At 49.3% G+C, this 23672-nt stretch overlaps 1 protein-coding gene across 2 annotated transcripts in view; it reads right to left on the minus strand.

The window, feature by feature from the left end:
* CAPN9 (calpain 9) overlaps window positions 1–9185 on the minus strand; it is a 46174-nt gene extending 36989 nt beyond the window's left edge. For both annotated transcript variants that reach the window (XM_008526742.2, XM_070569090.1), the window contains exons 1-2: window positions 8821–9185; window positions 1868–1937 (exon numbers count right to left, since the gene is read on the minus strand). In XM_008526742.2, the coding sequence (XP_008524964.2) occupies window positions 1868–1937; window positions 8821–9033 (283 nt within the window). In that variant the 5' untranslated portion in view covers window positions 9034–9185. The remainder of the gene's footprint in view (window positions 1–1867; window positions 1938–8820) is intronic.
* Between the last annotated feature and the right edge of the window lie 14487 nt (window positions 9186–23672).

A 23672-nucleotide genomic window follows, 5' to 3' on the forward strand; every position in this document is an offset into this window, starting at 1 on the left:
AGGAGGGGACACAGGCTGGAGGATTTCAGGACCATTTTTTCAGCAAACTTTACTGAGCACCTCTCGGGTGGCAGTCCCTGCTTTCAGCTCGAGGGTGGCCAGGGTGGGCCAGAGTCCAATGAAGCGACCCCCTGTTGTGGGCCGACCTCCTCCACCCTCTTCTCCAAGTTATAACTTTGCCCAATATACAAAAATATGTTTCTTTTCCTGGCCTGAGAGTGTAACACCTCATGTCTCTTCAGCCAGGAATGCTCTCAACTTTTGAAACACGAGATTTAGAAATCGATGTCATTTATGCAACTTAAAACAAAGGAAGAAACTCAACAACAAAACAGGATTGCTTTATCTCTGTGGGGCCTCTGCCGATGGGTAAGATTGGCCACCCCAGCTCTGTGCCCAAGACGGGGTATCCCCAAAGGGATGTTGGGGCTACAGCTGGATGGACTGTAGCACGCAAGGGGGTGCTAGAAGGGCAGCATGGGCGATGGTGTTGGTGGTGTTCTAGCTCTTATTTTGGGTGGCAGGCTCACAGCTGTCCATTTTATTGTTATTCTTCATGACATTTACATAGGTACAGTATTTGGATGCCATAAAACTGCTACGAAGTAATAGTTATAATCAACCACCAACTAATGTTAAACGTAAGGCTGTAATTCCAAATATGTGTTTATACCAACGTGACAGACCAAAACTGAAAAACAAAGAGCCCATACGACGATTTTCTACTGAATAGTAATGCAGGGATGTGGGGGCAGTGGGACGGGAGGCAGAGGAAGAGTAAGGGGGAGAAACGAGAGGGGAGATGTTGGACAGAGCCGGGAGAACCTCCTAGGGAAGGCTTAACCTCAGTAAATGAAGATCAATCCGGATACAATTTTTTTTTTGAAAAGTCTAAATTATATCTAGAATGTGTAATTCTATCATCTCTGTATCTCTCCATCTCTCCGTTTCTCAACTATCATCACTCTAGGTTTGGGACATCCCAGTTCTGTGTTTAGGACAGCTCGGTCACCCAGCATGGAGGTTCCAGTGTGGTCCACTTTGACCATGGGTAACCTCAGCCCGAAGAAAGTTGGCGTCTCACAAGCTTGCAGTGGTTTGCTGTCTTTGGCTGATTCTACTGGTATTCTTTTTTAGGTCTCTCCCTCTTTTATTTCATAGACAGAATAAAGTAAATGCAGCCCAATTTAGGACTAAATCATGAAATGCAGGACCCAATTTTGCTGGCTTGGGGGCACTCTCAGGTCAACTGAAGGAAGGAGACTGAGTTGCTCCGGGGGGGCTCCCCCAAAGTATGAGCCCCTGGGAGGCAGTGTGGCATAATAGTTAAGAGCAATCCAGATCCTGACTCTGCCTATCCATCACTCTCGAGACTTTGGAGCAGTTATGGCCCCCCTCCACTTTGGTTTCTCATCTGTAAGATCTGGAGGGTGGTTGGGAAGATGAACTGAGGTGATGCGTGCTTAGGAGAGTGACTAGCAGGTGACCGAGTTAATGTATGCGAGTACAAGCTACTGTTGTGGAGCAAGAGAGCCAGACCAGCACTGCTGGGTCTCTCCGCTCTCTGCAAACTCCTGGGCTGTGAGCCCCAGATCACAGGCACTTCCACCCCCAGGGGAACAAGAGCATGAGGGGCTCGGAGTCACTGGGCTCCATCCAGGGGGGAGCTGATGGGCAGACTGGGCCGGAGGGTGGGAAGGAGGCAGCAGAGGGTGATAGCAGTGATGTCCCCCCATGTGCCCCATGGGTTTCCAGGGACCCCCATGCTGCTCTTGCTGTGGCAGCAGCTCAGAGGCCCCATCCCGATGGCTCCCATGGGGAGGTCTGCTCAACCCCCTCTCTCCATGCTCTGTCTGCTCACACTTACCAAGCTCCCCCTGGCAGATATCAGTCCTGGTGGCCCCTCCAAGGATGAATTCTGGGTTTTCCACTATTTCCTGGAAGAATGAGAACATTGTTAAAGTGAGGCCAGCCACGTAGTAGTGGGCCAGCCTGATGGAGCGGGCTCAGGGACACACTCCTTTCTTGGAGCAGAGGGCTTTTTTCCTGTTTGATTTTGTTCCTGTGGAGGGACATGAGGAGGTCAAAGGTGGCTGTCGCTCTGTACCCCACAAACCTGTCTCTGGGCCTGTCTCTGGGAGATCACAGCCCTGGGGGTGGTCCTACCTTCTGGGCAGCCCCTCAGCACCGTCCCCCAGCCAAATAGACTCCCACCTTGCCTGGCTGCAAAGTGGGACCTCAGCCGCGCACTGAGGAGTCCCATCACCGCTCAGGCCCAGGGCCAGGAGCCAGGGGCTGCGGGTTCAAATCTCGGCTCCCGACTATGAGCATTGTGCCTCTGTGGGCTTCAAATCCTTCATCATAAAATGAGGTACCACATACACCACAGACTCCTGCCTAGGATGAGACACAAATCCCTACTTGGGCCACTCAGCTTCTTTCTTTTTTAAAATATGCATTGAAGTAAAAATTTTTTGTATATCCATACTATATAGTGAGAGATATGTGCATATAGCTGTCATATAATTTAACCAAAGTGTATTATATTTATTATATATTACACATAATCATACATATTATTGTATATAATATAATCATTAATATATATTAATACATATAATATGGAGGAATATGCATAAAACATTAACAAGAAAGTGTTTGAAAGCAATTATGTAAAAGTCACATATTCCTTCCATTTTTTTGAGGCACCAGGCTCCATTCCTGCACAGACTGCAGAGAAGAACAAGAGAGAAAAAGTCTCTGCCGAGTGACTAGGGGACAGACCATAAACAAGTGAACAGACACAGAAGTTCAGGAGCGGTGCGTGCCAGGACAGAGAGTGACAGTGCGGGACGGGGGCCACGTTAACTGGGCTGCTCAGGGAGGGCCTCTCAGGGAAGCAGGCAGTTGAGCAAGGAGTCATGTGAAGGTCCAGGGAGAGGAACGAGCGAATCATGAGATGGGGAGGAAGTTCTGGCACACAGCAGATGCTCGATCATTCCAACAGGATCTGAAGCAGAAGAGTGAGGGACTTTCCCACCTGGTTCCAGAAACCAGCTGGAGACAGAAGTGCACCACAAACCCAGGCCTGGCACAGGCTCAACCGACATCCTGAATGCCAGCCCCTCCCATCCCTGCCCTCCGCTCCAGGTAGCCTTTGGTGTCTTATTGCCATTAGATCACCCGCATCTCCAATATGGCAGCAAGGCAGCTGGAGGTGAGGGAGGCGGCTCCTCTGTGCCAGTCTCCTGGCTTGCTGGTGCAGACTCTCTCCCACCATGCTCTCTCTCCTCCTTCACCTCGGCTCCGAAGGCTGTTTGCAGGTGGCTCAGAGCTGGGCCAGTGGGAAGGTGCAAACCAGGAAAGTGTTAGTGGCCCCAGCAGTAGCCCTTGCCCATCAGCAGAGGGAGCCTGGGCAGGTCATCTAACGTTGTCGGGCTTTGTCCCCACCTGTCTCATAAGACGCAGACCACCCTCCTCCAGCTCAGATATTTTGGGGTTCTTGCAGAATGTGCATTGGAGCCCCTGCCCCACAGGGCACCCCAGGAGACCCCACAGCACCCCCTGCGCGGCCCAGCACCTATCAAGGGAGTTGCTCCAGGGCCCTAACAAGCAATGCTCCCACTGCCCTTGTTACTCATTCCTAACGCAGATATAGAATGACCCCAAAGGCTGGCAGATCCCTGCCCAGTAGGCCGTGCTAGATGCCAGTTCCCCTGGAGGGGAGGTGTGGAGGACCCTCCTTCCCACCCTGGCTGTCCTCCCCTCCTCCACCTTTTGGCCTGGCGCCCCAACAGCACCAACTGCGCCTGCGGCTGTCACCACCTCCCAGCTCCAGCCTTACAATTGGTTGTTCCTGTCCAGGAGAATTTCATCAAATTGCACCAAACTGTGGACTGATGGAGAAAAACAGAAAAGAAGAAAACTGAGAAATTCTCACCAAGTGAACACAAATTAGCCATCAGGTACAAACTGGTGAAATCCTCAGATGTGTGACTGTCTAGCGATTCTGTGAGTCAGTGCAGACGTGCACCAGTCACAGGGGGTTGTGTGTATGTGGGCGCTGAAAGGCGGCTGTGCTGTGGGCGAGGGGTAAATCCCCGTGTGCCTTGTAGCAGCGCATGCTGACAGATGTGGGTCCCACCTGTGCCACACATATGTGACTTGTGTAGGCATGTGGTACACATGTGACCATGTGTATGTTCCATATGTGTAGGTTGTGTGTGTACTCTGGGTTCCTTGCATTTGTGCCTGAGAGTCCTGCATACATGTGTGGGACCCATAGGTGTGTTTGATCATGTGAAATGCTGTTTGGGGGCTTGAGGACGAGGGTTATCTGAAACTACAGTCCTGTGACAGGAACAAACCTGAAGTGAACCTGGACTGCAACTTGGGGACCTGGAGAGCCCTGGAGGGAGGAGGACCCTGGCACCACTAGGTGGTTTTCCTGGAGGATGGAGGCCTGGGCATCCTGGGATGTTTGTCTCCACGGCCTGTTCTGTTCACCTTGTACATCATCAGGGGCTCAGTTCAGCCAAACACACAGACTTTTAATTAATTAAGTGATTTAAGTAATTAATTTAAAAAGAGAAAAGCTGCATTTCTGACAAAGTTGGAGAGGCTGGGCCCTACGATCGACAGCTGTGTGCTGATCCCCACTGTGTGCCCAGTGCTGGGGAGGCACGTGGAGACACAGGGGTGTTCCAGAGCAGCTGATGGCCTCTGGGGGGCGGGTGGACCCACACAGGGAGCTGCAAGCCTGTTGTGCAGGGATCTGGGCCACATGCCAAGGTATGGGCAGGCTGCAGGGGGCTGTCAGCCCACACTGGAGAGGTAGAAAAATCTTGAGGAGGGAGGTGTCCTGGGTTTAGGCTGAGAAGTTGGGGAGGGAATTGTATGGAAGAAAGCAGATGGATGAGGCAGACAGGGAGATGGAGAGAAAAAAGGCCAAAAGGAAGCCCTTGTGAGCGGAGGGAATCTGGCTGCAGGCTCAGGGAGGCAGGCCCTCGGCTGGACTGTGCTGTGGCTGTCTCCCATTAGGCTGGGAGACCCCCCACCCAAGACCCGCTCCTCCTCACTCAGACACGCAGCCCTTTCACAAGGCCTGGTTCAGACCACGCCCACCGGGGGTGATCTCACCTTCTCTCCAAGTTGAGCCCGTCACACTAACCCCACCCCAGGCCCCCAGGTCATCTCCCACAGTGCACTCCTTGCCCTGGGCTCCCTGGAGGGCAAGGCTGGCTGCCCGCCACCTCTGATGTCCACTTTTCTGATTGCAGCTGCTCTTGAGCTCCACCCCCTGCCCCCAAGCACAGCTGTGTTTGACAAGAAGGTGGTGCTGCACAGGGCACCCCGCCCCGTGGTCCCGCTGGGCAGCTCAGCACTTGCTGACAGAACGTGTACCACCTAAGTCTGAGCAGAAATGCAAACAGCACCCAAGCCACAGAGGCCTTCTGGAGGGACACTGGCACCTCTTATCATTTCCCTGCTGCCTCCCGCCTGCCCCCAAACCATGGACTTTGGACCTCCATCCTGCACCCCAAGCCCCTTGCTCCTGGTCTCCCAGAAATCTGTAAGATACAGCGCAAAGCCCCCAGCCCCCGTGAGCAGGAAACAGAGGTGTGTTTCTGGGAATGAGGACGGAGGGGGCAATCTCAGGCGCAGACAAAGCAAAGGGCAGAACAGATTCTAAAAACGAAACCACAGGAAGGACAGCAACACAGTAGACCTGAGTTAAGATAAAGAAATGATTGTTCAACCCTCAGCAGAGAGCAGAGGGGCCCGAGTGTATCAGGGACCTTGGTCTGTGGATGGAGGCCTCACTCATCATTTGGGGCAACACTGAGAGGGGATCAAGAGTGAAGATGACCATCTCCTAGAGCTGAGATCTGGGACTCTGGAATCCCTGGGGGATCCCGGTGGGCCCCGTTCCAAGAGGGAGACCTCCGGGAGTGGGAACAAAGACGTTCTCCACCCTGGCCTCTGCGCCTCAAGCTTTCATCTTGGAAAAACTCCAACTTTGGCAAAAAGAAGGTGAGTTGTAGGCTGCAGAATTACTCCTTAAGCCTGGGGATGGCAGTGTAGACAGTGAAGGTGGGGCACCCTCCAGGAATGGAGAGATGATGATGTTCTGTTACAACGACAGCAGTAGAAATCACAATGACTGACACTTATTAATTACGGGCCAGGCTTTCTCCTATGGGCTCGACATGTGTTCACACTGTGGTTCCTCACAACAGCCCTGTAAGGGAGGCAGCATTATCCCCCTGTTTTGTGGAAGAGAAAACTGAGTCTCCATGGTGTGCTGCTGGATCCCCCATCAGGGAGGAAGGCTTGTTCCCATGTCTGGGAGTGTGAAAGAGCTCCCTCTTCCCAGGTCATGCTTCTAGGGGGTATCCGCATCCAGTGGCTGATCAACAAGGGGTACAGACACAGGTGGGCTGTCACCCCAACGTGGGACGACTCTGAGGGGCCGCCCAGGTCCAGAGCACCCCTGCACTTGACTGAGGGCTTCATGGGGCCATACCACAACCCAGTGGCCCCTCCCGCCCAGTTCTGCTCCCTTCCCTTCCATGGCGTAGATCCTAAGCACCCCTGATAAACTGATAAACGTCCTGCAGACTACTCTTTGTCTGGGGTCCAGAGAGAAGGTCAGCCAGCTGTACGTGCTTTATTCTCAGGGTGGGTGGATGTGCTGTCTCCTGCCTGAAGGAACAGAGGCAGAGGGCAGCAGAGGGCTGGCCCAGGCGGGCTCACAGAATAGCCCGGTGTCTGCTGACACCACATTTGGCTTTCAGGGCAATGAGGGGTGCTTCCTACTCCATCAGGAAGCAATTTATGGGTGAGCGTGGTGGCCAGCGCCCTGGCACCACTCTGTATTAGCTGCATGACGTTAACATCCAGGCTCCAGTTTCTCCATTGGTAGAATGGGGATGATAATAATGCCCAGCTCTTAGGGTTTTAGGGGATTAAGTGAGATAGTCTTGGTCAACAGCAGATGTTGCCCTGGCCATAGTGACTGTTGGCTGTTATCAGGGTTTTGAAGGTGCCGGATGGTGGATGAGGCTGAGGGCACAGTGGGGTATGGGATAAACAAGCGCCTGCCTCACAGGAGACCCTGGCTCTAAGGAGGGACAGGGCAGCTACGCAGATCACCATATTAAAAGGGCTTAAGTGCTGAAATAAAGAACACGGAGTGTGCTCGGGGAATAAAGAAGGCTTCATGGGGGGTCCACAGGGCATGAGTCCAAGTTTCCCAAGCAGAGGGGTTCCCAGACCGTCGGAGTGTGCAGGCAGGAGGGGACGAAGATGCTGTGGAGTCTGGCCATGAGGATAGCACGGGCTGCCGGGGCGGCAGGGGGTGCGGCGTAAGGCTGCACACAGGATGGGGCTGCTGGGGAACCCTCTTCATTCCTAGGCAATGCTGAGCCCACGAGGGCACTGAGGAGGGGATGGCGGGACCCCTGGAGGCAGTGGAGGGACAGGACAGGCTAAGACTGGAGGCAGGGAGACAAGTTAGGAGGGAAGGAAGCTACTGGAATTTCTCAGAAGAAAGGCTTAGCCATTCCACAATAACCTTCTCAGACTTAGGAAAATACCAGAGACCCAGAAGCAGCTTACACATGAACCAGGGCAGGATGGTACGTAGGCGCGCGTGCACCCGGGCACATGCAGACACACACGCACACAACCACACAGGGCCTACAACAGGAAACAGCAATAAAGACCTTTCCACTGCAGAAACAACAGCTTCTGTGTACTCTGGGCCTGGCCCCAAAGAGCCCAGAGGTTTTTGTGTTTGTTTGTCTGTTTTTAAATAGAGAAGTTATATATTTAAAACATAGGCATTCTTTTCACGTAGGAGGTAGAGAGCAGGAAGATACAGTGAACTCTGTGCGGCTCATAAGTAAGAAGAGATTCAGAGCTAATGATGACGATGACACCAGTAATAGTAATACAACAATAGCTGTCATTCGCTGATTTCTGTGTGCCAGACATTGCATCTACATTGCTCATTATTGTTCCACTTTACAGCCGAGGAGACTGAGGCTTGGGGAAGTTAAGTGACATGGCCATAGTCACAGGACAAATTAGCGGCAGGGTGGCAAAATAGCACTCAGAGGCCCACCTTTAGGTCCAGCCCTCTGTACTCTCCGTCTTGCCTACAGCAACATGTCCCCACAGGAACCGCTCCCAGGCCAGTTTCCACCCAAAGGGAAAGAGAGCCAGCGGCAGGCAGAGGCGGAGCCCTGACTAACCCAGCATGGCAAATATTGACTCCTTGCCCCAGGCTCCAGCTGGTGCCCCCAGGGACCGTCACCTCCAGACTGCTGGGGTGGGGCGGTGCGGATGCTGGCTCCCCTCCAGGAAGGGAGATGCGTGGTTCAGGGAGAGAACCCCTGCTTCACCTGCATTCTGTCCATCACATCTGTGCTGCACGCATGCTGAGTGAGCATCCACCCACACTGCGCAGCCTGGGATCTGGGTCAGAAGCTACTAGCACGTTCCATGCATCATGGCAGCGTAAGCCCCTTGGAGAGGATGGGGGACTGTCTCCCACCCGTCTCTGCATGTTTGCCCTTGGGCTCTGGTGGAACGTCCTGCCCAAGACTTGTCCTGGATAAAGCTTTGACTCTTACTCACCACCTACTGACAAGACCCTCTCTGAATTGGGCCGGCCTCGGTGGAAGTCAGAGGACTGGTGGCAGAGTGCAGGCAGACTCCCAGGGCAGCTCCCTAGCACCAGCTTTCCTTGCTAGTCTCCCCCACCACCGAGCCACACCTCTGCCTGCCACCCCCATCCCTCCTCGCCACACTCACCCCCGGCCGTTTCCACACGAAGGGGATCTGGGGCCTCTCACTGTAGAAGAGAGAGGAGCTGTTGGCTGGGAAGTCTGCATCCTCAAACAGGGTGCCCTTCTGCAGGCTCTCCTGCCTTAGCTGCTCGAAGCTCTGGCCTGAGGAATGAGTGATACGGGCGTCCTTGGGAGTCGGGTGCTCCTGGGGCCCTGGGGCCGGATGGAGGTAAGGCATAGCTGCTCCCTGGCCGCCCAGCTGGCTCAGGTTGGCGATGGGTGGGAAGAAGTGAGATGTGTGTGCCAGTCAAGAAGGAACCAGCTCAGGGGCACCTGGGCTGAATGGCCCTTGCTCCCTACCTGTTTGCCTGGGAACCTCCCTGTTAGACTGAAATGGGGCACGCCCTGATGGCAAATTGTAGGGAGAGCCCTGGGCCCTGCCAGGAGCTCCTGCAGACTCAAAGAGAGCTGTGAGGCTGGGCCAATTCCGGGCAGAGGCAGCAGCCTCTGCTTAATGCACTGGGGGAGTCCCAGTGGGAGAGAGAGGATTGCTTTCTGGGGAAAGACAGCAAGATAGCAAACTGGTCCAGGAGGTGGCAGGCAGCGCTTGTTTTGCTGTGGGGAGAGAGCACTGTGTGATCTTAAATCAGAGAATTGCAGAGTTTTGCATCCAGCTGGAGTTTGGTGACTCTGATCCTTGGCATGAGCGAACACACAGAGAACATTCGATTCTTCTCCAGGGCCCACATGCCTCTCTTCTCCAACATTCCTGACAGCTGGTCTTGGGAAACATTTGCAAAAACAGACATCACATTAATAAAATTTCTTGCCCTGTAAAACTCTGCCAAGCGGGTACCACATTTGAGAAGAAATGAAGTCCAGAAAATGGAAGCATTTATTAAAACTGACAGCCACTGCGGGAAGCCCCTGGTTTTCTAAGCACTTTATGATGATTTCTTTGTGATTCTCTAACTAGCCAATGTTGGCTTTTGGAGTCAAGGGGTCTTGAGTTAATGGGTGCAGTTAAAAGCTTGTGATGTGAGTTTTTACATGACCTCCCAGTTCCCAGAAAAGTTCACTTAGTTCCACGCACTTTCTGTCCAGTGGATCTCGTGTATTGTTTTACAGAGAATGTGCAGACATCAGAGTCGGAGACATCCGGGTTGAACGCCCAGGTTTGCAGGGGGTGACCCTGGGTGGGGCCCGTCTGAGCCTGTTTTTGCAGTGCAAGTCAGGACAATGGGGCCTCCCAGGCTGCCATGGGGTTCTGGGAAAAACCAGCCTGTAGAGTCTGGCACGTGCAGTCAAGAGCTCCTGAGTCCTCCCATCCCTGTCCTGTCTGTCCCCTGTCCTGTCTGTCCAGTGCCCTTCTGAGGCTCATTTCCTGCCACTTATAAAGGCTCTCTTGTTATGTCTGTCCACACAATAAAGGATTCTGGAATGATTCTCTGCTAGAAATAGTGGAGCTGCCAGCATCCTGTGTCCCACTGCCCCGTCAGAAAGCTATGGAGACAGGTGGGACAATGTGAGGGCCATCCATCTCAGGTGACACTTGGGTCAGGGAAATGCCCACCAGCCCAGATTTCTGTGAATTTCTCCTTCAAACGCTCAAGCAACTGGGAAGTGAAATTCAACATTGTTGAGAGTCGTAAAGGGTTTACTTAATGCTGGACCCTCTCCAAGCTCCAGAAATTACTGTCCTTATTCCGTGCCCATCACAAACACCTCTCCGGACAGGAGTCCTGTCCTTCTACCTTGGTCTCTCCTTTGGACCGGAAGAATCAGTCTTTTTATTTAAAGTCTATTTTGGTCACTAGGTAATCAGAGAACTGCACTGTCATTTGTGACTAAAGCAAAAATGCCTCCAAGTTGGAAATACACTAAAAGTGTTCAGCAATTCTTTAGCCAACTGGTGTGCATCTTGCCTCCCTGCTCTCCAGGATTGTTGTCCAGTGCGGGAGACCAGGACTGCTGCTGGGTCCTGCCTGAGCGTGCCTGTCTGTCCCTGCAAAGGTCTGCAGGAAGGATGCTGTGCTCAGGTGGCACCACCTGTCAGCCTTCACGATCCCCTCTAAGTCCAGTCCCTTGGGAAGTGCCATGACCCCAGGGCAGGGCCCAGGGCGCTCTGTGCTGACCTTTCCTGCAGACCTTTTTGCCCTGGACTCAGGGCTGATCCTAGCGCCTCCATGCCCGACCCCAGCTCACCCCGGGGGAAGTAGAGGCCAGACACACATTTGCAGGATGCACGCTGAACCAAGGCCTCAGAAAAGCAGATACCATTCTTGAGGCTCTCAGTTTAATTTTCCAAACCTTTGCTTCTTCTCAGGATGCAAGATGGTTAGAGGAACTTCAGCCCACTGTTTGGAGGCCTGGCAGCCCCTCACACACGCTGGGAGACACTCTGAACACCTCAGAGTGCAAGGCCCATGAGTTTGCTCACAGGAACAGGGTGCTCTTCGTGTCATAAGCCCTGCCTGCTTGTCACCAGCCTAGAGGCATGGGTGACTTTGAGCCCTGCGAGTCCCACAGGGACCATTCATCATTTTAGCTGTAATTTCCTCCCCCTAGCCTAATAACCCACTAAAGTGAATTCTGAATTAATTGAGGCTTCCAGTCCTTTCTCTCTCTCTCCTCTGTACCCTTGGACCCACAGCGGAAACACTCTGTTTCTTTAGAGTAGGGGCCTGAGCAGGCCTGGGAGTGCTTGCCCGGCAGGGCAGGGAGATGCGAGGCTCTTGCCTGGGTGGGTCTGTGATGCCTCAGGGCAAAACCCAAGAATAAATTCTCTCAATCTTCGCCTGGTGTAGTGACTTTGTCCCAGGACTCAAGCGGGCTCGGACATTATGGCAGAGCAGACTCATCACCAGGTTTCGGCAGGTGTGCGAAACAGCCGTGACCCTCTCACGTGAAGGGTTCTGTTTTCCGCGCCTGCGCAAGGCGGATAATGCGCCTGCGCCCAGGCGGCGGATGATGGTTGCGCCCACCGCCTGCTGTGTGGAGAATGGGTTAGCAGGTGGAGGAAGATACCCGGGAAGGTGAGTCAGGAGGCCTGCGCAGGTGGTGAGAGGGCCCCGGGTGGTAGAAGAGAGGCGAGAAGAGAGGAAGCTCTTAGGAGAATTACTGCCGGGGCTTCCTGTCTGGGCGCTAGGATGTGGCTTTCTGCTCAGACCTGAGCAAATGAACGGATGAGGGGCAACCTGGAAGAAAAGTTCAACATTTTAAATATGTTGGGATGAAAATCCCCTCCTCATTGCTGGTGGGAGTGTAAACTAGTATCACCTTTTTGGAGAGCAGTTTATTAATATCCATCAAAATTACAAAAGCACAGACTCTCTCACCCAGTCATTTCCTTCTAGTAACATCCTGCAGATAAACCTGCACCCCAGAAAAGTGAAAGATGTACATGCCTATTCATTTCATGGCACCATTGTTTACTTTGGAAAAAAAGGTGAAAAGCACTCAGTGCCCACTGTTAGGGAGAATGATCAAAAAATTACAGCACAGCTGGGGCCGGCCAGTGGGGCAGCGGTTAAGTGCGCAGGTTCCGCTTCTCTGTGGCCCGGGGTTCGCCTGTTTGGATCCCAGGTGCGGACATGGCACCACTTGGCAAGCCATGCTGTGGTAGGCATCCCACATGTAAAGTAGAGGAAGATGGGCATGGATGTTAGCTTAGGGCCAGTCTTCCTCAGCAAAAAGAGGGGGATTGGCAATAGTTAGCTCAGGGCTAATCTTCCTCAAAAAAAAAAAAAAAATTATATATATATATATATATATATATATATATATATAGCACAGCTAATTATGGAATGGAATAGCATGCAGGCACAGAACAGGAGGAGGAAACGCTAGACAAGGACATGGGAGGGCCCTGGGGCCCTGGAGTATGCTGTTCGATTGAAAGGTCAAGGTGCAGCGTGGTGTGCAGAGTATGCTATCATTTATGGAGAAAGGGGAAAAAATTGTATTTATAGCTGCATAAGAATCTTGGAAACTCCACAAGGAGTAGTAAGAAGGTTCCCTCTTCTGGGGGTGGATGGAGTCTATGAGGGACAGAGGTGGTGGGGAGACATCTCTATATGCCTTTTTATACTTTCTTCCTTGTAACCCTAAAGGCTTACCTGGTTGGATTTCTTTTTACGTTTGAGATGCCTGTGAAAGGGTGACGTCAAGCGTGTGGTCAGACAGTGGGACAGAGACGCAGAAAGGAGGCCTGGCCCATTGGATGCCCTGTCCTCCTCTCTGAGGTTCTGAGTCCCTCTGGATCCTGGGAAGGTTCATTCCCTCAGTGTGGCTCTCCTAGCCGCCTCCCTCATACCTGACCTCTGTGTCCCAGTGTCACTCACGGTGTGTTCGAAGGGGCTCTGCTCCCTCAGGGGTGAGAAATGACAGCTTCTGCAGAAGGTAGTGGGGACAGGGGGGCTCCAAATTCACACACTGCATCTCATGTGTGCAGAAATGGAATCCCCTCTCTTCTGGTACCTTCTTCCCTGTGGCCCCTGAGCCCTCAGACTGCCCAGAGCGCAGGTTATCCTGTCCCCTTTGCAGAGTGTTCAGTCCAGTTGCATAAGTTTTCGGTTTTAAGTATTATTGTCTCAGTCACTCCCAAGGCCAAAGCTGAATCCTCTTAGGGTGAACACCATCTTCAGTGTCTCTGCCACTTCCCCTTTCTCCATGGTAGCACATGGGCTCAGGCCTCTGGCCAGCCAGCCCCGCTCCACAGTAGCTGCAATCCTCCTGTGGTGCCAGGACCAGACCAGAGGTCCCCAAGTCTCCTGGCCTCTCCAGGATTGGGCTCCTCTCTCCGGCCCTAGAGGGCTTTCTTTCTAAGGTGGTGATGGCCCTTGTGTTATAAACTGTTATTGGTAATTTGGTAATTACCCTTGGTAATTTGCTTTATGATTAACTCTCCAGTTGCTCCTCCAAGCTTTGATCTGGACTTTTAAAAAGCCCATTTTGTGGGTTCTGAGGAGATGCTGTGCCCTGTCTTGAAGGGCCAACCTTCCAAAGTCTCACCATTGATGTTTAAAAGTCCAGCTTGAAGCTCAAAGTGAGCAAGGCCGTCTTCGTTCTGGGTGGGCTCTGCCTCCCTCTCCCTGTGTTTCACCCCCAGGAAGCCGGTGTCCTTGCAGAGGAGGTTCGGGAGTGGTGCCCTAGTGCCACCCCATTTCCTGGAAGGGGAGAGCTGGTGTTCCATCCACCACCTCCCAAGTTCACGTGGGCACCTGGGTACCAGGTGAGACCTCCTCTCCTTCCCCTGGGGCCTGTCCTTCCCTGGGGCACCCCGTGTTCCACCATCCCGCTGTCCACTCCTCCTCCCCGAGGGGAGCCCAGCTTCTCGTTGGTGGGAATGAGCTGTGCATAAGCACCACATCGGGGTGAGAGGGCTTCTCCAGGCACCCAGCCCAAATCTGCCCCTGCCCCCTACCCAGTCTTTGGCCTTAGTTGTCTGACCCCAGAGAGACTCCAACTTGGAGACACATGGACTCATGGACTACCTGCTGGTTCCCTTCCCATTTCCCAGGGCTGCTCAGGGTGCCCACGGCTTCTCTCATCCCCAGGCTTTTTTCCTGGCTTGACTGTGAAATATAGTTTCTTGCAAGGCCTAATCTCCCCAAATAAACTCTAGGCCACTGCCCTTCTGGCCTGTGGTCACACTGTTGGAATTGCTTTTGCATCCCTGAGAAGGGGTTTCACCCTTTAAAAACTCAGCGTGGAAGGCAGATAAATATCCCGGCTTCCCTCTGCTGACCCTGTGACACTTCTCTCCCTGCAGTGTCACCTCATGCCAGGATGATCTGCTGTCTCGTCCTCGTTAGGGGCAGTGGTGGATGCTGTGCACAGCTCCCTCCGGGTCTCTCTGACACTCAGTTGCCTGCCCGGCCCAGCTGGGCTCTCATCTCTGCAGCCTCTGCTGCGCCATCTCCTGCCTGCTCCGGGCAATGCCCTGGGAGAAAGGGCAACTCTTAATTCTCAGCCCCCACCCTCCTCTATGGTGGAAATTGTCATGTTTGGGCCGCCCGGCATGATCTGAACCTTGTTCTTCCAACTAGAGAGTTTCCCATTTTGTATGTCCATTACCCAGGGTTGGAAGCAGGACTCGTTCCCCATCTTCCTGGCTGCCCCGGCAACACGACTGTGGCTCTGCTCCTCAGGTGCCCTCGTGCAAGACTGACTCAGAGCGAGTGATGTGGAGAAGCGGGAGACAAGGAACTCATTTTGTGCGTCGTGTGTGCAAAGTGATGGTGGAGGCGTTATGTGGTGGAGGTCCTTATGGCAAGCTTCTGGGGTCCCCTCATTGGTATCCTGTGTGAGCTCTAGCATGCCGGCTGAGGAACAAGGTCTTTGCCATCGGCAGTGACAATGGCGTTTCTCTAAAGCAGCCTCATGAGGGGTCAAGTATCGTTTCTGGCTTTGTTCTTTCTGAGCCTGGATCTCTGGCTCCCCTTGAAACTGTCAGGTCCCTAATATCCTTTAGAAAATGGTTTTTCTGCTTAATCTAGCAACTGTTGTTTGTGACTAGACATCCTGACTTGCATGCTGCTCTGTCCCCTCCTGGAGCTGTGGGAACTCTTGGTTGATTTCCATGTGATATATAGAGGCTGAGGGACATGGAAACTGGGTGGGCTCGCAGGCCCCCCTCCGCCGGAGCAGCCTGCTGCTATTCTTGTCTAGGTCCCCTGCGCTCACGTGGGCTGCCCTGGGTAGCTGTCTCCCCTACAGATGCCAACAGGACCTCGAGCACAAGGCACTCTGTTGTCAGCGTCCCCTGCAAACACCTGGAGTTTGTCTATTGCTCTCCCTCTACAGGTTCGAGCAAGAGGATTGAGCGTGTGTGTCGGGGGTGAGGGGCGGTGGGCGATGACCCCACACATGGAACTGTGATCCTCATCTTCAGCTTTTCCCAACTCCCCCTGCCCCCGCCCCATCACCACAAGCGTTTCCAATTTCATACATTCCTTCCCTCTGACTTTTGGATTTATAGAGGGCACTCAGTAACCTTCTTATGCTAGATTTGGCTTTAGACATGTAAAATATCAGTTTGGGAGATTTGGAGAAAATTCTTTTTCTCTCAACCAGTTCAGTGGATTTGCCTTCGGACTGTTACCTCACCGTGGACTTAAAAATCTATTTTGAAACTCAGTTCTGAACCCTTGGTTGGGTTCTGTCCTTCTAAAGTGATTACAAACATGGCCACAGATTCTTTGCAGCCACTCCAGTGGGAGGGGAGTCGTTTTCCCCTCTAAGTCTGGGCTGGCCTGGGAGTTGTTTGGATCAGGACAGTGCTGAAGAAGGGAGATGTCTGAGTCCCTGGCTCAGCTCTGGACACCTCGGAACTTCTGCTCTCGCCCTGAGAACCCTTCCGGCACTGTGTCCACAAGCCCTGACTGCCATTCTGCTGGGAGAGGAACCACAGGGAGAGAGGCACCAGTCACCTCGGCTGTCAGGAGCCATCCAGCCCAGGCCCAGACATCTGGGCAAGCTCAGGTGGAACCATGCAGCACCCCCAGAACAGGACAGTCATCTGAGCCTGACGTCAAATGCCAACCACAGACTGGTGAGAAACAACCTGCTGTTGTTTAAAGCCCTTAAGTTGGAGGTGGTTTGTTATGTAGCAAAAGCTGACACACCTCCCATGAAACAGTGAGTATCTTGGAATTAAGGTGGCAGAGGGGATGGGTAATCTTGAGACGGTTAGGAACTAAGCGTGACTGGGTGTAAAAATACACCAGCTTAGGATTCAGTGTCTAAAAATATCCCTGATCCATATCATTTTCTAAATCAAATTATATTTGGCCTGAGTGGCCAGTCTCCAGGACTGATGAAAGATGTAAGTTCAGTTAGCTTCTGGAAGGGCTCTGCCCCTACCTAGGGTTGTACAAGCATTCCAAAGATGGACCCCCGAGGAGAGGGCGGTCGTTGGCATCCATGAGGCCTTCTTGCTTTGATGAGAAAGCAGCACGGGAAAGCTGGAGAGGCTCTCGCAACCCGTGGAATCCATTCCAATGGCTTTGTGAGGGTGTCAATTGCCCGGGACCCAATTCCTGCATTGAGTCTCCTGTCCCTGCTGTTAGTCCAGCCCGCTTCTCCCCTGGATTGCCCAAAGGAAACATGGGTTGGAAGGGGTCTGGGGGACTCCCTCCTTCCTTTCTAGAGATGCTGTAGGGGGTTTGCTCTGAGTCGGAAGGAGCCTTCCACCCCAAGTCCAAGCAGGACCATGACAAGCACACTCTGATACACCAGAAGGAATATCCAGGCAGAACGTTAACTGTCCTGGATCTTCCCAAATCCAGAAGGCTTCATGATTACTCAGCCTGTCCCAGGGTCCTGGAAGGAGAGCCCAGCTGAGCTTTGAGGAGGGCTTTAGATTTACTGTAAAATCAAGCAAGACCCTTGGACCCCGATTTTATTTGGGACTCATACATCTAGGGAGATTGGAGTAAGGGGGACCTGAGGCTCCAGCAACCCCTTGGGCAGGGGCCTTTGCTGACAAGTCACATGGCTTTGGGCATGAATGATGCAGAGTGGGAAATACCTTGGAGCATCTTCCATCACGTAGGGGAAAGGACAGTCACAGGGAGCCACTGGAGATGGTCTGCATGCCTGCCCTAGGGGCACCAGTCTCCAAATCCCCATCCACCCAGGATTTGTTTCTGCCCACTCAGCGGGCTCTAAGGAAGTCCGTTCTGTGAGAATCCTGCAGGTAAGATTCTCTGATTGTCATTCACAATCCTACTGGTTAAGCTGGATCAGGGATGACTAACTAGCAATGCTGGTAGGACTGTATATGGCCCCTACTCATTTTTCTAGGAAAAGAGTCCATATTTTTCACCAGATTCCTAAATGAGCTAATTTTCCCTTGAGCTAAAAAACTGCTTATCTCCAGTTTGGTTTCTAGTTCTAACATTTTTGTACTTTTTGATATTCGGTTACACAAAAGATAATCAGAACAGAGAAGATACTTTCTCTTCACATCTATCTTCGTGTTATCAACAATATTATCGTATGCTTGGTTATGTACTATTTTTGATTCCAGGGAACATTGATGAAGTCATTGGCTGCCCCCAGCAGTGGATTGATTCTCTGTGCCATCAGGCAACTGAGGGACTTTTCTTGTAGAGAAACCACATATGGAATCAAATGTACAGTTGCGATCTTCATCTGATTAAATTTGTCAAAATCTCCTGTCAGGCTCCATGACCCCCTGGCTTTTATAGTAGCCAAGGAGGCTAGTGAAGTGAGCAATGGTAGGAATTTCCCACCATGCATCTCTCCAGGGTTTGACGAGATTGCTAACCTCCCCAGTCTCCCCCATGGGTGTTGTGTTGCCTGGGGTTTACGCTGAGGGAAGGGGCAGTGCCAAGAACTTCTGTTTGGTCCCTTTCCCCTAATAATCTTCACTCCTTGGTTCAGGAAACCAAAATGGGAACTCCAGCAGCTGCTAACTATATCTATTCCCCTTATATATTCTGGAACCAGGGAAATAAGGACAGGATGGGTCCCTGGTCCCAGTGAACAAACTAAAATGTGGGCCAAAGCTCCTTCTATCCCCAGACCTCCAAAAGCTCCCACTCCAGCCAATGGGGCATGCAGCCCTTCTGATCTTTAGAAATCAGCATATGTTCCAAACCAGTATATAAAAGTCCCCAGAAAATGCATTTCCCTTTTACCAGGGTATGGTCACACTGGTAAGTGACTGCCACTTTGGGAACATTGGGGAGAGCTGAGGAGGAGAAGCATGGCGTACATCTCAGACAGGTCATTTCCCAAAGGGCTCCAGTCTCCCCCTCAGTCTAGGGGCTTAGAGTCCAACACCTGATTAGAGCCTGGTACCCAGGGAAGAGACCATGACTCCTCACTGTAGCAACTACTGTATCTGGATTTTTCTTGAAGGCTGCCCAACAATTTCATTTCTAGGCACATATGATCATTATCCATCACTACATATTGCCGTGGGTCACATTCTCTAATTACCGTTCTGTCCTTGTGGCTTACTGTGTGAATCACACATACCTTGTCTCTGCTTGTTGAGCCGTCTGTTCCTCCAGCCTTCATGATCCCCTGCCATCATCTCCTGCAGCGAAGGACAGTGCCCCCACTGAGCTCATCAAGGATGCTAGTGCCTCCTACAGCAATGCCTTTTTGAATTCTTTCATGAAGGCTGTGAACTCTTCTCCCTCAAGCATGATTAGAGATGACTAAGCAGATTGAATATCATTCATAGATCTGTGCCAACATTCCCATTTCCTGATGCCTCCTGACTCCTTCCTGCCCTCCTCAACAGTGTACCAGGGATATGCCAGGATTTTGACCATTTGGACCCAATGTAGGGTCCAGAACATCAACACCACTTGCAGGTGGTCAAGGCAATATTTTAAATCCCAAATACTGAGTGAGGACATTCATGTCAAGGAAATCAGTCTGGTCAAGACCTTCATCTTATCCCTTTGGTCCACCACTCTTAGAACTCATTCCCACCCACGCTGCCCAGGCTTTGCCAGCACAGATTGGCACGGTCCTGTAAGCTTTCGGTGTAGTCTCTCCCTTCCAGGAAGGTCCTTGGAGCTTTCTATTCTGGCTATTTTTAAATCTGTATGTAAACCTACCTCTATTTGGGGCTCCTGCCAAAAAAGATCAGCAAAGTCAAGCAATTCTTTCATTGTCTAGAAGACCTGCTCCCTGAGTGAGGGGTGAACCTGGAGGGACAAACAGAAGTTATACAGCAAGCTAGCAACGGATTACAGAAAAAGCAAGAAAAATAATTTCAGAGCAGTAGATGTATGTACATTACCTTAATTACAGTGATGGTTTAGGGGTCCGTACATATCTCAAGACTCATGAAATTATACAGTTTAAATCTACAGAGTTTTTACTTACATAATTATACTTCAAAAAGCTGTAAAAAAAATTTAAAGACTAACACATTTTGGAATCCGAGCATTCTGTACTTATCAATAAGAAGTACTAAATAAACAACTCATTTTAAAAAAACACTACCAAGTCATATCCAGCAATTCTGGTTGGTCAGGAGAGTTGAACGCGGTAGAATACATTAACTAAGGTTCTTGAATTATAGGAAGCTAGACTTTATATAGTGAAGTCATATTTATTGTCCAATTTCCTTCTTGACATTTCCTTTTTTTATTAGTTTATACCTTGTGACCCCCTTCACCTATTTCACCCACCCTCCCAAACCCCTATATCCCACCTATGGCAACTACCAATATATTTCTGTATCTATGAGCTCAGTTTTTGTTTTTCACTTTTTTTAGTTTCCACCTACATGTGAGATCATGTGGTTTTTGTTTTTCTCTTTCTGACTTATTTCAATTAGCATAATGCCCTCAAAATCCATCTATCTTGTCGTTAATAGCAAGATTTCCTTCTTTTTAATGGCTGAATAATATTCCCTGTGGGGTGAATATATATTACACCATGTTTTCTTTATCTGTTCATCCACAGATGAACACTTAGGTTGTTTCCATGTCTTGGCTGTTGTGAATAATACTGCAGTGAACGTGGGGGTGCAGATATTTTTTCACGTTAGAGTTTTTGTTTCCTTTGGCTAAATACCCAGAGAAGAATTACTGGATCATATGGTAGTTCTATTTTTAATTTTTTGAGGAACCTCCATACTGTTTTCCATAGTGGCTGCACCAATTTACATTCTCACAAACAGTGCACATGGGTTCCCTTTTCTCCACATTCTCACCAACACTCGTTATCTCTTGTCTTTTTGATGATAGCCATTCTAACGGGTGTGAGGTGATATCTCATTGTGATTTTGATTTGCATTTCCCGGATGATCAGTGATGTTTAGCACCTGTTCATGTACCTGTTGGCCATTGTACATATTCTTTGGAAAAATGTCTATTCAGATCCTCTGCCCATTTTTAAATCAGATTGTTTTTGTGTTATTGAGTTGCATGAGTTTTTATACATTTTGGATATTAAGCCCTTATCAGATACGTAGTTTGCAAATATTTTCTTACATTTGGTACATTGCCTTTTCATTTTTTTGATGGTTTCCTTTGCTGTACAGAAGCTTTTTAGTTTGAAATAGTCCCACTTGTTTATTTTTGCTTTTGTTGCCTTTGCTTTTGTTGTCAAATTCAAAAAATCAGTGCCAAGACTGCTGTCAAGGAGCTTACCATCTATGTTTTCTTCTAGGACTTTTATGGTTTCAGGGTCTTATGTTCAAGTCTTTAATCCATTTTGGGTTCATTTTTGTGTATGGTGTAAAATAGGAGTCCAATTTATTTCTTTTGCATGTGGTTGTCCAGTTTTCCCAGCACCATTTATTGAAGAGACTGTCCTTTCTCCATTGTATAGTCTTGGCTCTTTAGTTGTAAATTAATTGACTGTATATGTGTAGATTTATTTCTGGGCTCTCTATTCTGTTCCATTGATGTATGTGCCTGTTTTTATGCCAATACCATACTGTTTTGATTACTATAGCTTTGTAATATAGCTTAGAATCAAGAAATGCGATGCCTCCAGCTTTATTCTTCTTTCTCAAGATTGCTTTGGCTATTCAGGGACCTTTGTGCTTCCATACAAATTTTAGGATTGTTTATTCTACTTCTGTGGAAAATGCCGTTGGAAATCTGATAGGGATTACACTGAGTCTGTAATTGCTTTGGGTAATAGGGACATTTTAACAATATCAATTCTTTGAATTCATGAGCATGAGATCTCTTTCCATTTATTTTTGTCGTCTTCAATTCCTTTCATAAGTGACTTATAGCTTTCAGTGTACAGGTCTTTCACCTCCTTGGTTAGATTTATTCTTAGGTATTTTATTCTTTTTGATGCAATTATAAATGGAATTGTTTTCTTAATTTCTCTTTTTGATAGTTTGTTTTTAGTGCATAGAAACACAACAGATTATAGATATTGATTTTGTATCCTGAAACGGTCCTGAATTTTACTAGTTCTAACAGGTTGTTTGTGGAGTCTTTGGGGTCTCTATATATAGTATCATGTCATCTGCAAATAGTGACAGTTTTACTTCTTCCTTTGTGATTTCTTTTCTTGCCTAATTGCTCAGGCTAAGACTTCCAATATTATGTTGAATAAAAATGGTGAGAATGGGCATCCTTGTCTTATTTCTGATCTTAGAGTAAAAGCTTTCAGCTTTTCCTCAGAATATGATGTTAGCTGTGGGCTTGTCATATGTGGGCTTGATTATGTTGAGGTTCTTTCCCTGTATGACCACTTGGTAGAGAAGATTTATCATATAGGGATGTTGGATTTTGTCAAATGCTTTTTCTGCCTCTGTTGGGATGATCATATGATTTTTATCCTTCATTTCATTAAAGTAGTGCATTACGTTGATTGATTTGCAGATGTTGAGCCATCCTTCATACCTGGAAGAAATCCCGCTTGATTATGGTGTATGACCCTTTTCATGTGTTGTTGAATTTGGTTTGGTAATATTCTGTTGAGGATTTTTTGCAGCTATGTTCACCAGGATCCTTCTTGACATTCTTAAACTCTAAATTTAAAATGTCATCTCAACAAAAAATCACAGTTAAATGCAAATATATTCTGAAAGTCAGAAAGTCCTTAGAAGTAATTTACAATAAGACATAACAATTGAAAGGAAGAAAGATTCTAATGAACTTACTTTTCTTAAGAATTTTAGCTCTTCAGAAGAATTCTCATTAAGATAAATTTAAAAGGCAAGCTTTAGGATAAAATTAAGAACTTTTTTGGGCAATATATTTCAGTGTAACTGAAACTCATGTAATTTATGTGCAAGATAGTAAGGAATAATAAGCAGCCATTAAAATCATGTTTTCAAAAACATTTAATGACATAGATTAAGTGCTCCTATTAAGTGAAAAGGTAAGTGGGAATGTAGGATGACTGCACCTAATTTAGATGAAAGTGTACAGATATATTGAGTGATAGTTTTAAAATTTTCTAAACTGTTTTATTGTCATTATAATCAGAGTTCCACAAATACGCATTGTCATGATATACTATTTTGGTTAAACTGGACACACAGAGCTGTGATGTAGATGTCATTCCTCACACTTTCCCACTCCACCCCCTGTGCATCCTGGGAGGCAGCGACCTCGTCTCTGCTTTCTGTCCTGGAACCCAGGGCCTGACTCAGGTGCTCAACTTCAGGTGTCCTGAAATACTGCCCTTGGAAGAGGCCTATTTTTTCATAGTGTGAAATGACAAGACAATGGTTTCCACTAGAAGGCATCCCCAAAATATGAATTTTACAGAATTTATTTTGAGATACCTGCAATTCTGTGAAGATGTCAAAGTTTGCATATGGCTTCTTTTGCTTACAGAACTGGAGACCCTGCAGCATTCCTGCCATTTCTCACGTGGCCACCAGAGGGCGGTGCGTGGCTGCCCATGACAATGACACAGCCCCACATAAGTCAACAGTTTACAAATTAATCCTCTTCAGAACGTGTTTTCTAAGCTTAGAGAATTTATTTAAGGATTATTTATTGGCTTTCCTTCTTCAGTTTCTTTGGACTCTAATGAAAATTCCCTACAAGTAACAACTATGCCCTGACTGGAAGATGTCCCTCACTACACACGCAGACCCAAAATTCTAAATGATGGGATGAAGGGGGGTCCTTACCTAAAATAATATTAAGAAATTAACCCAAAATGGATCAAAGACCTCAATTTAAGAGCTAAAACTACACAACTCATGGAAGAAAACATAGGCACAAATCTTCATGACCTTGGATTTAGCATCTGTTTCTCAAGGGTGACACCAAAATCAACCAAGGAAAAAACAGATATACCGGATAGATGGCCACCAACGTGATTGTCGTTCCGTGTGGCTCTTACTGTGCTCCAGGCACCAGGCAAGAATTGCACAGGCATTTCTCAACTAATTCT

Source organism: Equus przewalskii, chromosome 1 (genome assembly GCF_037783145.1).
Source record: "Equus przewalskii isolate Varuska chromosome 1, EquPr2, whole genome shotgun sequence".
Classification (NCBI taxonomy): domain Eukaryota; kingdom Metazoa; phylum Chordata; class Mammalia; order Perissodactyla; family Equidae; genus Equus; species Equus przewalskii.